This window comes from Anser anser (assembly GCF_964211835.1).
Source record: "Anser anser genome assembly, chromosome: Z".
Classification (NCBI taxonomy): domain Eukaryota; kingdom Metazoa; phylum Chordata; class Aves; order Anseriformes; family Anatidae; genus Anser; species Anser anser.
This window is the reverse complement of record NC_139723.1, coordinates 85,604,914-85,618,658: the sequence shown is the minus strand read 5'-3', so window position 1 is coordinate 85,618,658 and position 13,745 is coordinate 85,604,914. Positions and strand designations below refer to the sequence as shown.

General features: G+C 52.1%; 1 protein-coding gene across 12 annotated transcripts in view; it reads right to left on the bottom strand.

Annotated features, from left to right (window-relative positions):
* LOC310889060 (CBP80/20-dependent translation initiation factor-like) overlaps positions 1-13,745 on the bottom strand; it is a 138,963-nt gene that overhangs the window by 28,675 nt on the left and 96,543 nt on the right. For 9 of the 12 annotated variants that reach the window (XM_083816044.1, XM_083816050.1, XM_083816041.1 and 6 more), the window contains 2 exons: positions 8,973-9,414; positions 6,865-7,194 (listed from right to left, as the gene is read on the bottom strand). In XM_083816044.1, coding sequence (XP_083672170.1) covers positions 6,865-7,194; positions 8,973-9,414 — 772 coding nt within the window. The remainder of the gene's footprint in view (positions 1-6,864; positions 7,195-8,972; positions 9,415-13,745) is intronic. The other 3 variants (XM_083816040.1, XM_083816039.1, XM_083816049.1) reach the window with 1 other exon arrangement.

The window sequence follows — 13,745 nt, the reverse complement described above, 5'->3', positions numbered from 1 at the left end:
CTTTGCCACCCTCCTGGCTAAACCCCTCCAGAAACAGCTACCCTGAGCATCTCAAATCCACCCCAGTCCACCAAAACACAGGTGTGACCATGCCAAAACCCACAGGGTCTGAGTCAAGTTCTTAAAACCCGAGGGAAGCAGGGCACCAAACCACGGAAATGTCATTTTTCGGGCATCAGGAGATTGCACTAAGGTGACTCATTTGTATCTCTCAGAACAAATTTCTGCGTTTGAGCAAGCACCAGGCTGATGAGCATGGAAGAAGCCCTGTGTGGGTATACAAGAGGGTATGTAAAAGAGGATGCAACAGGGTATGTAACTGGGTATGCACATCCCAAACCAGGGCATGCAACTGGGTACGTAACTGGGCATGCAACTGGGTACGTAATTAGGTATGCAATTGGGTATTTAATTAGGTATGCAGTTGGGTATGCAATTAGGCATGTAATAGTGTATGCAGTAGGGCATGCAATGGAAATAGTCCTGGTCACTGGCACCAAGGCATCGCCAAAGACGAGGACACACCAGGCTTCGCCTCTGGGTGCACGTGTGAGCCCTGCAAGGGGCCGTGCTGGGCTCTGTGCAGGGATGTGCCTTTCGTTTCTTCTTCTTCTTCTTTTTTTTTTTTTTTTTTTAAGAAGGTATCAGCCTTCTGTTTGATGTGTTGCTGGCCGCGGTTGCTAAGGGGAGCAGTGTACAATTACAGCCCCAGTGATGTCCTCTCTAATAATATACTTCGCTATGCATAGCTCAGATGCAGACACATCTCAGCTATAAAGAGCACGGAGATTTGAACAGAGGAATACTCCAACTTATGTTACATGCGAAGGGTCTGTGGCATGTTGCTCAACACCTCCCCGCTGCAGAAAAAAGCGCTGTGGCCAGCAGGAGCCAGCGACTGGAACTATGACAAGCAAAAACCTCTTGCAGGACACTTCCTTGCAATTTATTAATTGCACAGGGATTTGTAGAGGGGCAAAGAAACCATGCACATATCCACCAAGACATTTTTCATGCCCCTGTCCCTCCAAGGTCCCCAGTTCAGCTGCGTCCACCCCAGCGGCTCGTGCAGCCCAAAGTCACTCCTCGTACCACAGCAGTACATCAAGGGACCCATGCACAAAGGAACCACAGTTTGTTTGTGGACCTGGAGAAACAGAGTGAGTTTGTAGCTACGGTTTGGGCAGAAAGGAGGAGGAAAGGGGGGCAATTGCCCCCAAGAGGAAAGCGCAAAGGCAACTGGTGCTGCTTTGCACCAGTCTGCTGCAGCTAATGGTTTCCTGGCGAGTGTCTGCAGCCAGATTGGACGTCTCAGACTGAACCCCAAAAAACAAACTCAGTGAGGAGAAATTCAGAAACCAACACCAAGCCTAGGGCCAGCAGCATCTCCCCACGGCTGATCAGCCTGCCCCACGGTGGCCCCCCCTGCCATCCCAGGTTCCCAGCGTCCAGCTTCAACAGCAAAGCTGAAATCCGGGACCGAAGCACAGAGAGAAGGAAGAATTCAAACCAGGGTTTTCCCGGCCTCAATCCCCTCGTTTCAGGCCAGGACAGCTGCCGTGTGTCTTTTGCAGGTGTAGCTGCTCCGTTCCCAGCCACGGCCGCGGGCTCTGCGGGGGCACACGCTGCCCGGGGAGATGCTCTTTCGCGGAGCTGTCTGCAGGGAGGGGATGACACGACAGCATTCCTGAGCCACGGCGCTGGCATCTGTTTTGGGATCAAAACCAGTGCCATGAGATAAGCTGCGAACAAGTGCAGCCCCCAGGCGCAACCAGTGCGAGCACCCCTCCGACGCGGGCGTTTGTCAGCAGGCTGAAAATATAAGAGGAGCCAGGTGAAAAAGAGAGTTTGTTCAGCAGTGCCTAAGGGAGATGCTCCAGCCTGTGTCCGGGGGCTGAGCTGCTGAAATTCACGGGCATTCTGCTCCTAGAAGAGGGACAAACAAGTCCGCTCAGCCCCTGCAAAACAGGAGCATCTGCTGGTGCCATCTGTGGGGTGAGCGGCTCGGCCCCGGCTGGGGGGATCAGCCAGGGGGGGCACGGTGATCCCGATTTATCACACCCCGGCGGAGTAATTCCCCAGCTCGCCGGTGCCCGGCGAGCCGAGCTCCTTAGGTCCGGGGATCGGATTAGTCTGAAAGGTGCTGCAGAGACACAAATCCAGCTCCAGAGCAAGCGTTTTATCAGAGTTTTTTAATTAACTGGAAATTATCTAGGAACGGCTGTTGGAAAACATCTGCCTGATGGTGGAGAGGTCAGGACTGGAGCTGCGCTATGTTAGATTTTCCCTGATGCAGCCAACCCCCATGTTTCACAGCTGTGACAGGTCTTCTGCGCTCTGTACACGTGTCTGTCTCCTGCCAGGGCTATCAAGCCCGAATGTGACGCAAAAAATGCTGGTTTGGGGCTGACCAAAGTATTTCATAAATCAGGGTGAACGGATCCGATTATTTTGGTTGGAAAAAGAAACTGTGTTTGGAGGAAGTCAAAATGCTTCCCTCTCAGAAATGAAATGTTAAATTATTTAATTTCTCCTAGTGCTGTGGTTTTGATTTGTACTGATCCGTGACCTTTTGCCCCATCAGGATATTTTTAAAAGATGTGCAGCTTTGGGTGGAGAGACCCTCTTTAGATTCACTCCTCTGTGCACGTGAAAGCAGCCACCCGCACAGCCTGCTCGCTCTTTGCATTCGGTTCCTTTGCAGCTTTCCGAGGCAGACGCCGCGCTCCCTCCCCGTGCACCGAGCACAGCGAGGCTGGTTACACGTTCCTGGGAAGCACTTAGGGACTCTCTGGAGAAACGAGATGTATTATTTATCCTGCACTCTAGCCACGGAGAGCTGAATGCGAATCCATTCATTACTGCACATGATGCTGCAGCATAACTCAGCTCACTGGGTCTGCTCTTGGGGGCGGCGGTGCTGTGACAAGAGGGCAAGCTGGAAGGGACCTCCCCAGCCCGGGGGGCTGCTGTCCTCCTCTCCTTTTGGGTAATGTCCTGCTGCTTCTGGCCACTGCTGCTGGACCCTGCTTTGGCTCTGCTCTTTCTAACTTTTTGATATCCCTCAGCCAAACCCATCTGTTGTGTCCAGGGCAATAAGAAAAGCAACGTGGAGTTACCCTAGCTTACAACAAATACCAATTCTCATTATTTTATTTTGCTTATTCTTTGCCTGTTTCCCTTGTTGCTGAATATCACCGTCATCCAAGACCAAATAATGACAGGTTCACCCTGGCACAGCTGCTGTAACAGCCCGCTGAGCGGCTCCTGGCTGTTTTAGTGGCATTAGAAGACAAAAGCAAGGTGACGCCGCTCTCAGGTCTGCTCTGTGGCTTCTGACACCCCTCCGGGGTCGGGATAAGTGGTAACAGAAATGTGCACATTTCTCCTTGTAGGCTTTTTCCAACATTTCCACGCACAGGGCTAAGCCTCCCTGTGCAGTGCATGGCAGTGCACTGAGACACACGGAGAGTAAGGATCCCACTTGTTCGTGAAGATGCAAGGAGAAATTCCTGGTAACCCTTCCAGGGAACCCTGCGACAAACGGGTCACCAGAACTCATCCCTGCTCGGTGATTTCATCTTTACAGAAGGCCGACACCCGAACTCGCTGTCCTCTCCTGCTGCACACAATTTCGCTCAGCTCTGGTGCAGACACCGGGATATTCCCTGGGAACCTATTTTTTAAAACCTATCTTTAGGGCAAAATTATTTCTGCAGCAGGGCGATTACGTGACTTAGGCGCAGTTCTGTCGGCGGTCGAACTGCCTGAGTCATGCGATCTGCGTATCAGCTGTAGAGCCTTAAAAACCTCTAATCCCAGGAAAAGGAAAATAACCTGACATTAAAAAGCACTAATATTTAAAAAATGACAAGTGTATTGGGCAGTTATGTGGTGCTTAGCCATAAAACTGAACTTAAGAAGCCCTCCTCCATCATGGCCAAAGGAAATAAAAGAGACGGATGGTTTCCTTGAGTGTCTGGTGGCCACGGAGCTCCCTGCCCACAGATGCTCTGGCTGACGGGTGAGGAAGGACCCATCCTGCTCACCTCTGTGCGTCCTAGGGCAGCGCTGCGTGCTCACACTCTCCTGCTTGCATGCCCCAGTCCATCCCCAGCTGTCTCTCAAGAGCTTGGCTGCAAAAGATGCTTGAGGAATGGTGTTCTCACCTAGCTCTGCAATGGATTCAGGGATGGATTCAGAGGGTGCTGGTCACTGCGTACAGCAGCCGCCCATCGGGGACGAGTCGGTGCCAGGAACTGCGTGCCTTGGCTGCACTCCTGCCTCGCATCAAGACCACATCTTCCTCCTTAAAAACAGCTTTCTTCCCCTTAACGGGAGACAACAGCTTGATTTAAAGCCAATGAAAACGGGAGGAGCAGCCCTGTGACTCGCAGGTGCCCCACTTTCAAACTGCTTTGAAGGGAGCAGGAGAAACGGTGGGCATGGCTGATGCGCCCCAAACACCGGTGAGCGCCTGGTGAGCGACGTTTGGGATGCTTGGATGCCCTAAATGACACCCCCATTAGCTGGATCCGCTCCTCAGTCTGGGTTCAGGGCATGGCAGTCTTGGTTGGCCCAGGACAAAGACACAAAGGGAAGGACAACTCCAGCCCCACCAGCAGCCTGGGGCTCTTGATGAGCTGCCCCTGGACAGAACAGCCCCAAGGAGCTGCTGCTCCAGTGGTGACGTGCAGAAATGTTCTCACCCCTTCTCGGCTCATCCGGCACCGCAGCTCCCAGCAGCTCCACGGGGTGAGCACTGGCTCTGCTCTCCCTGAAAGCCCTGCAGGGAACAGTGCTCCCCGCACGCCTTTGCATCTCGCTAGGCTTCGCTTCCAGCAGATTAAATCCCTCCCAGCTGCTTACAAGTGAAGAGCACTTGGAGGTATCCACCTTTTCCCTCTCTCTCTTTTAGTTTTACGTATATAATCATGTTTTGGCCTTTGCAAACTTTTGGAGAGAGCCTCTGACATTGGTCTTCACAAGAGGATGCAGACTCCTGTAATCTGGGCTCTGATCTGAGATGAGAGAGCCTGGGATCAGACCTTGCACCACCGCGGGCTGTTGCACAGGCGGCCTTGTCTAGAGCACTCAGTCTCTCCACATCACCCCTCGCCTGCTGTAAAGCAGAGACAAAGCTCTCACCCTTCTTGGAGTCACATCTCCTCAGACCTGTGTGCAAGTCGGATCCCAGTAGGCTTTCTAAACCCAGCTCTACCTTTCTGGCTACGTCCTGGTTTCCTCTAAACACCTCCCCTAGCATCCCGCACGCCTGTTCTTTGTAGTCTCGTAGCATCTCCCTGCTACAACATCATGTGGAGCTGCAGATCCTCCCCTCATCACCTTCATCCCGTCCCTCCTCATCCTCAGCCCTTCCAGCAGCTACCGTCGCAAAATCAAGAGCAGGGGCTCAAATGAAAATGTCAAGAGATTCGAGGAGAAATAAAAGCTGGTTTTTGTGAGGCTTGTTTATGAAACCGCATCGGCTTGTGTAAAGGAAACAGAAAAAAACAGCTGAGCACCCTGGTCCCAGGACCCAGAAATACTGCAAACGAGGGAAACCATGGCAGAGGGAGATGGAAAGACCTGTCCAAGGTAAAGATTGATCACTAGCACAGAAAACTTAAGCTGAATCTGGTAGACAACCAAATCTACCAGACAACTGTCTACCAGCTTTCCTCTCATTTCCATAGGAAAATCCATTGCCAGAAACATTTTCCTTAAAATATGCATTTCTAGGCCAAGTTTCCATTTGTGGAAAAAAAAAAAAAATAAATCCCAGTATCCCCAGTGAGCACCGCTGCTCTGGATGCTGCTGCCCACAGACAGCGACGTCGGTGGAGGTGGCAGAAGACGACAGCTTCTTCCCTCCCATCCCTGTAAATACAGCTGACAGCCCTTTGCCTGCTGATCAGACACGAGAAGGAAGACGTCTCCTTCCAACACCTCCTCCACGGCAGCATCAGAAGCACGAGTGGCAGCCACACGCCGCTTGCCCAAAAGCTGTGTTTGGCCCCCACCAGGTACACACGGGCACGGCAAGGAGGGCAGGCAGGTGTGCCAAAAAAAACAGCACAGTGCTGGACACCGAGCATACGCAGAGAAACGAGAGCTACTTGTACGCGTGTGCTGCAGACGAGCTGTGTGCGTCAGCAAGTGGCCAAACAGAAATGCAAATTAAAGCAAAGATGCAAATTTGTGCTTTCATCTCTGCACGCCCTGTCTCCAGAGAGGCAGAAAGACGGAGGTCCGTGTGACACCCTCTCCAGAAAGCACACCCCCACCTCGGCTTTGCTGTTGCTGGTGGTTTTTGGAGCAGAACAACCAACAACCTGCGCTGCCTATCCCACTAAGCAAGTCACTCAGAATAATTAGCAAATACGCAAATTATTAATGTCCAGGGTGCAATGAGAAACCAGGAGCAAGCTTTTCCACCAGGTGACGCGGCCAACGGCCTTCCCGGGGACCATGACTTAACTCGACACCCGTGGTGCTGAGAGGTGGGGGGGAAAGCAGCAAGAGAGCCCCAAAGAGCAGCAACGACCCCTCACTGTAAGGCCAAGCTCACTTCTCTTCATGTCACGGGGATGCTGCCATGAGCAGCCCCCTCCTTTCACAGACGGGCCCTGCCGTGACATACCGCGTTTCCACGTACAGGCCCCGAAATGGGAATGAAGAGCAGCTGGTTGATGTAACAACGCCTACAGGTAACCATTACAGGTGGGAAATGCAGAAGCACTTCTCTTCTCGTTACCTGGGCCTAAAAGGAATTTGGTAAAAGCTCAGCCCCTGCCCAAACGCAGGGTAAGACCCGGCGGGGTGAAGCTGCAAGCGCCTAACCAAATTATTTCGTCTAATTACCTGCAACATGTTGAGGAGCAGACTCCGGAATTTGGTTCCTTCCACCATAAAGAGGGCCATTTTGTCACAGAGCTTGGCTGCTGTGGAAGCAAAGCTGCGGTCTGTCACCGCTTTCTGGTAGATGGTCTTAACTATCTCCCCCAGCATCTCCTCAGAGTTGGTGGAGTTCTGGGCCTCCTCCATGAAGGTGGTGAGCTTGGAGTCAACATCACTGCTGTTGTTCCTCATGCTGTTTAGGATTTCAATTAATTTGTCCATTTTGTTCTTTTCAGGGTTGGTGGTTTCAACCGTGACTTCGTCCTGGTCCGTGAAAAGGGAAAGACAAGGCGTCTGTTACACAAGGAGAAAACAGATGTATCAGCCCTTGTCCTTCCACAAACAGCAAAGGGGGAAAGGGGACAGGGGAGACATATAAACAGACCTAGAAAAGTCAGAGCATCCTCTAGAGGTACAACAGTCTCAGCATTGAAAGACACAAGTGAGTGAGTCCTGACCCAGAAATGTGCCGTTTCCCCACCTCCCGCAGCACGCAATCCCAGAGTCTTCCTCCTCAGCTCAGGGAGAAGATGTGCTCGAGGGCTCTGAGCCAGGACGCCAAGGTCAGATCACCCTGACTGCCTTCACAATCTCAGACAGGTTTCTGGCCTTGTCTGCTCAGCTTCCCGTCTGGAACACGGTAATAATGGTCATTTTTTTGGCCTCTCTTTTGAAAGTGCATTCTTGTTAGCAAAATGCTCACATAGCAATCCCACAAAAATATCTGCATTTTAATGTATATTTAATGATTTAAATTGGGGTCGAAGATGTCACATGTTCCAGGCATTAGAAAAACTCCTAACTTTTCCTTCTCTTCACTGTTACACATTTTACTTCACGTCATTACCACAGAACTTACTGCTTCTTTTTAAACATTTAATTAGGCATTTGTCCCTTCCTCCACAGCGTAAGGCATGCATCCTGCTTGCTCTGGTCTGCTCCCTTCACCTCCCATGGGTCAATCTTACAACAGATTATACCATGCAAACCTGTAGCAACTGTCTGGACAACTGCAAGGCCAGCCGGCAGGAGCTATCAGGAGACCAGCAGGGTTGACTACACACATCCCAGAGTGGGTGCTTATGTGATGTGTTTCTCACCAGATTATAAATTCGCAGGGCATACACTGCAGTGAACACTCCGAAAGTCTCTGCTACACTTCCATCGCTTTAAATAACATAAAACTAACTAACAAAATCTATTCCTCACCCTCAAGGCACATACATAAATAGTAAATGCACATGCATTCAAAGGTATCCATTTCCAACGTGCACTCCCATGGAACTGTATATGTTCAGGTTATTTTTGATACACATTTTGAAAATCTCATTGGAGATCCCCCCACGAATGCATTTTCCAGTCTGAAAAGAGAATCTCAAGAGAAAGAGTCTGGGTTGCAGAGAGGGCACGTGGAGATCTCTGAATTCCTCAGAAATCTGAGGCTGAATGTTGTTTGGATTCTCCTCCATCACTTGCAAGCAATAGCTTTGTTATTGTTGGGTTGCTGGAAGGAAGGGGGAAAGATAAGGGAGTTTCAATTCATTACCGAGATAAATGGATATCAACTTTAAAGTAGCTGACTACAAACACTCAGCATTCAGAAGTCAAAGCTTGGTATTTCGCTCCTTAATTGCGGAGAGACGAATTGCCTTTTTTAGACCTCTCTGCGAGGCTGGTGAGCTCTGCCGAGTGGAGGCAGTCAGCTGGGATCAGCCGCCGGGGAGGCAGTGCCTGCGTTGCGGCTCGCACGTGCCCCAGCCTTCCCCGAGGGTGTCTGCAGGGATAGGGACGAGCTCCCAGTCCCTCCTGGAAAACTGAAGCTGGCAGCAACCTCAACCACAGAGGCAAGCTAAGAGCCTTATCACTGTGTCAGTAAAAAACCTCCTGAAGAAGCACGGGGACACTTCAAGAGAAGCGTTGACAGAGGGAGATTAAGATAAGTTGGGTGCATTTCACGGAGAGGTCCGCTGAGCCCAGCCCACCCTGCATGGAGTATGTATGGCCCACCCTGCACGGCCAGCAGCCAGGCTCTCGGAAAAAAGTGTAAGCCCAAGTTCCCCTAAGAGCAGTACCTTTTCTTTTAGCCTCCTCCGCAGCCTGTCTTTGGAAGACTGGAGCAAATTGATCTTGGGCCTCTCCCCAATGCGCTCGTGAATACTGTCTCTCCGCTTGGTCTCCGGCTCCTGGATGTACTGCTGGGACTGCTTCTCCACCGCCTCCGGGCCCCGCTGCGTCTCCGACGGGCTGTGCACCGTGCAGACGGAGCTGTCCTCGATTTTCAAATTCTCAGTCTCTTTGGCGTTTCTGTGCGTTTCTTTGTCGTTGGGCGAGTGCTTCTGGTTGTGGTGCCATCTGCGGTTCTGGCTGTAGCCGTGGTGGCCAGTCCTGCCTGAGGAGTGAGGGGCCTGGCCTCCTTGGTAGAGTTTCTGGTGGTCCCTGTTGTGTTTGGTGCCGCCTTGCTGATGATCTGCGTGCTGCTGAGACTTGTTCCCACTGGGAAGTCTCTGCTGTCGCCTGGGGAGTGAAAGAAAGAGGTCAGTACGCCCTTTTTTTGCACGGACTGGTAGCAGAAGGGCAACAAAGACGAGGTAGGCCTTTTCTGAGCAGGCACCAGTAACCATATTTACTCACAAAATGGCTTCATTCATGCAGTGTCCGCAGCGTCATGGAAACGACATAAGAGCAGACTACCTAATGATCTCAGCCCTCTGCATTCATATAAATTACTCCAGCAGCACCGTCTCATAGCAACTAATGTTTCTAAACCCTGCCGAGCCGAGCACCTACATCAAATGCAGCCTTGATGGAGAGGAGGAAACAAACCCCAGACCCAAAGCCACACGACACCTAAAAAATCCCGAGCTGCGCTGCGCCACGCTTGCTTGGCAGGTCAGTGTTACACCAACCGGGCCGGTGCATCCGCCTCACCAAACAGGCTGGCCCGCGGGGTGACTCTCCGGTCACCCTAGCACAAAAGAGGAGCCGATTTAACGGTGCCTAACACGACCTACTACCAGCTAGCATATTTCAGCCGAAAGCTTTCATGAGTAATTGGGTAACATGACTTCGGTTCCCAGGAAAAGCTGCCCTGTGCTCCTCTGTGAGATGAAGACTTGCTTCCACACTAGACCAGGGAAGACTTGGTTAGTAGCAGCAGCAGCTGGAAGTCAGGTAGGGAAAAAAATGCTAGAGGTTATGTTTTTCTGAAGTCCTAAGCTATGTTTTTCTGAAGTCCTGAGCTATGTTTTTCTGAAGTCCTCCTGATATGCCCGGCCCACAGCATCACTCCCCTGCGTGCCACCTCCGCTGCACCAGCTGGGCGTACTGCTGTGCTCGTTCACAGCACGCCGTACCAAGAACTTCTAACAGAGAAAGAAAAAAGCCACAAAGCAAACTTCCAAGGAAAAGAGGTGCCCGCACCAAACGCTTTTGCCCCTCCCTCTATTTCCCTTCTGCACACCCTTCATCGTTGCTACGCAGGGGATGTGTACGAAGAACCTGAGGACCACGCTCGGCCCCGGCAGCACGGGGAGCCAGGACCAGTGGCTCTGGACAGGAGGCAGTGCGAAAATGTGGCTCAAAGCAGGCAGCATGGACATTCAACAGGCACAACGAGGAGGAACAGCCCGTGAGCATTTGCTGGAGGGACTAGCACGGCTCGGAGGCCAGCGCTCGCCCCTCGCTGCAGGCGGTAGCTGAGACTGCAGGTCCCCTACAACCCCACAGCCGAGTGGAAGAAATGCTTTGGCAGCCTCTTTGCTTTCGCATCCAAAGCCCGCGTCGTCTCCAGAAATACGCCTGGTGTGACAGGGCTCCTCAGAAGCAGACACCGCTGCACCGAGCTGCGAAAAAGCAGCCCAAGAGCGAGGAAACTTTCCTCTCGCTCCCTCCTCCAGGAAGCTGGAGCGAGAGGAAATTCCTGCCAGCAGATGCGGCCAGAGTGTCTTGCACCCTCCCGCTGAACTTGGACATTTCAGATTTCCACACGGGCTGCGGAGACGAGATTATCAGGGCTCGCAACACACACATACGTGCACAGAAAAAGAGCGAAGGAAGTTTAAAGGTCTCCCGTCACCCCGAAGGGCAAGGCTTCGGGGCTGCTGGCGGCCGCCTGGTGCTGCGCTCCTTTGGAGTGGGTTAACCCCGAGGCACCGCGCAGCAGCGACCGGCTTTGTTTAAAGACCTTGGCACGGCGCTGGGGGCTAGCCCTAAGCGCAGTGGCAGCTCCCTGCGTGCCTGCTGCCTTTTTAACGCTTGGTATTTGCTCGGAGAGCACGTGGGATGCCCAAGCGCTCCGCTCCTTACAAGGCTCTTGGGAGCAGCGCCGGGGAGGCGCAGGGCAGCCTCTCCGGGGTCCCACGAGGCAGAGGCAGCAGGCATCGCGCAGGGCCGCAGGGGCCACGTCCTTGCTGGTTTTGCAGCCGTCACAATCCCCCTTCTGTGGCTCATCCTCACCCCCCACCCCAAACCCCCACCCCTCTGTTCGGGTGAATAGCTCCACTAGTTTTAAACGTCCCACGCAGCAGCTCGTTTTATTTTCACCGCCGAGACCTGCGCTGCTCAGCTAAGTGGGCTGGGGCGCAGGAAGCGGCCATTCACAAATACATTGCCATGGTCAGTGGCTAAACCGTCCCCAGCCTGGCCTGCCAAACCACGCTGCCCCTCAGATCTGTGTTCCTTGGCAGCCACGGGAGTTAAAAACCTGCTTTGCGAGGCCAACTGGCTCTCCACCACAAAGAGCGAGGGCTCGTGTTTGGCCAAGGCAGGCCCAACAGGCTTGTTCTTGGTGGCAGTGGAAGGAATTTGTGTTTAGTCTCAGACCATTGAATCCGGTTTTCTGAGATATTCAACATGTTTTTTTTGCAAGCTGAATGGCAGGGAATTAAAAAAAAAAAAAAAAAAAAAAGGAGATGGGGGAAGCTTTCCTGTTTGCTGGAGCCTACAACCATTTTATGACTACAGATTCTCCACATAAAGTTTTCCTGGCATTTCTTTGTTTCCTCCCAGTAACGCAATCATATAAACCGCTTTATAAAATGCATAAAGAGCAATGCTTATTAAAAGGGGAATGTCAAAATAAAAGTTAGTTATACCCCTTATCTAGCTCTGAGCCCTCACATGCTTAAACGTGCAAGAGTTTTGCTGATACAACCGAGCAAAACCTTTCTGTGGTTTTGCTCTTTCATCTTCAATATCAGAGTTTAACTGTTTGGGTGCACTTCCAGGCTTGGCTGATCAGCCAAATAGGCTGTCACTGTATTTAGATTGCAGATATTGCACAGAAATGATAAAAGCTGCACGCAGATGCAGTTTTAATATAAGAAGGGGTAAAGCAAAATGTCTGGAAAGGACCTGGGAGCCAACCTAGCCTCTTCCCACCGCCATAAATTCCTGCAAGAAATGTGTGAAGGGACATTTTTTCTCAAGATAATGGTACTATAAACCCAACAGTTTCTGTTTAAGGGCTGTGAAAGAACAAAAAAAAAGAAGTTTAACAGAAAAAAAAAAGACACATCACAGTTAAGTCAAGGTGGAATGTGAAAGATTATTCAGTTTGGGGCTTTAACAACAAGACAGGGAGAGCAAAAAGCAGCTCCGTTCCCATACAGGATAGCTGAAAGGCAAAATTCACATGGCAAGGGGCACAGCAAACACAAATGCAAACCGAAGCTCTGCAGTCACTGACCACAGGACGGAAAACACCAGAGTTAAACACGTTAGGAAAAAAATGCTAGAAATAAAAGGCAAAGGAAGGAGAATGGCAAACAAGAAGCAGTGTCCGTGACTTGGCAGCAGGCTCGGGTCTAGACGATAATCCAGCATTCAGGCAAAGACTCGTTTTGTGCTATTATCTTCCCAACACCCCAGTGAAGAAGAAAAGCCAAGAAGAAATAGGACTCTCCGCAGAACAAAAAGCCAAAGGAGGGAGAACGGGGCCCAGTTCTCGAAACTCCTTTTTTTTTTTTTTTTGGTCTGCAGAGCGTTGCAAAGCCTGGCAGATTGGGACGGCCGGTCCCTGCTTCCAGACGTGGCGGAGGTACTCCCAAGGCCGAGACCCCAGGAAGGGGGATGAGACGGGAGCCCCTCAGCCCGGGTCGCAGTCTGGGGCTCGCTCTGACCTCTTGCTGGGGGTGAAGCTGATGGGAACAAGCTCATGCAGGAGCGCACACACGCAGAGGGTGGCTTGGCTCACTTGAGATAAGCGGCCGTGCTCAGGTAACCGTGCCGTGCGGGAACCCAAAGGCACTTCCAGACCCAGGGCTTTGGGCTTGTGGGCGTCCATCACCTGGCTCTGGTCCCCCACCTGCTGCCTGCGTGGGGAGCAGCACCAGGAGGCACCAGGGCAAGGAGAAGGGACAAGTGGTGGACGTGAAAATGGGGATCTCCCACCGCCGTGTCCCTCCGGTTCGTTGGGACAGGGGTTCCCAACCTGCGGGCTGAAGATCTGGGGATCCGTGGGTTATCCTGGAGGGCGCGCAGGAGGTGCTGGTCCTGGAGACATCAGCTCTCTCAGTGTGGGAAGATGCATTTTGACACTGGCAGGAGATGCTGGCTGTCCTCCTCACTCAAACCCCTTTGACCTTGCTCTTAACACTGCTGATACAGGGCAGGACCAAACACTGTGGGGGGGGGACCAAGAAGCAATCCTTGAAATGTGGACTCTTGGCTGAGGCCACGGGACAGCCCGTGGTCTGCAGGAACATCCTGTGGAAGTGACTTCCCTGGCAGCAGCTTAAGCACCAGCGACATGGGCCAGCCGTGGGGACGGTGCTGCACTGCTGGCATGAACCGCAGCAGGAGCCCTGGCACCTGCATTACTTTCAGGGCACGTTTTGTTCCGAAGT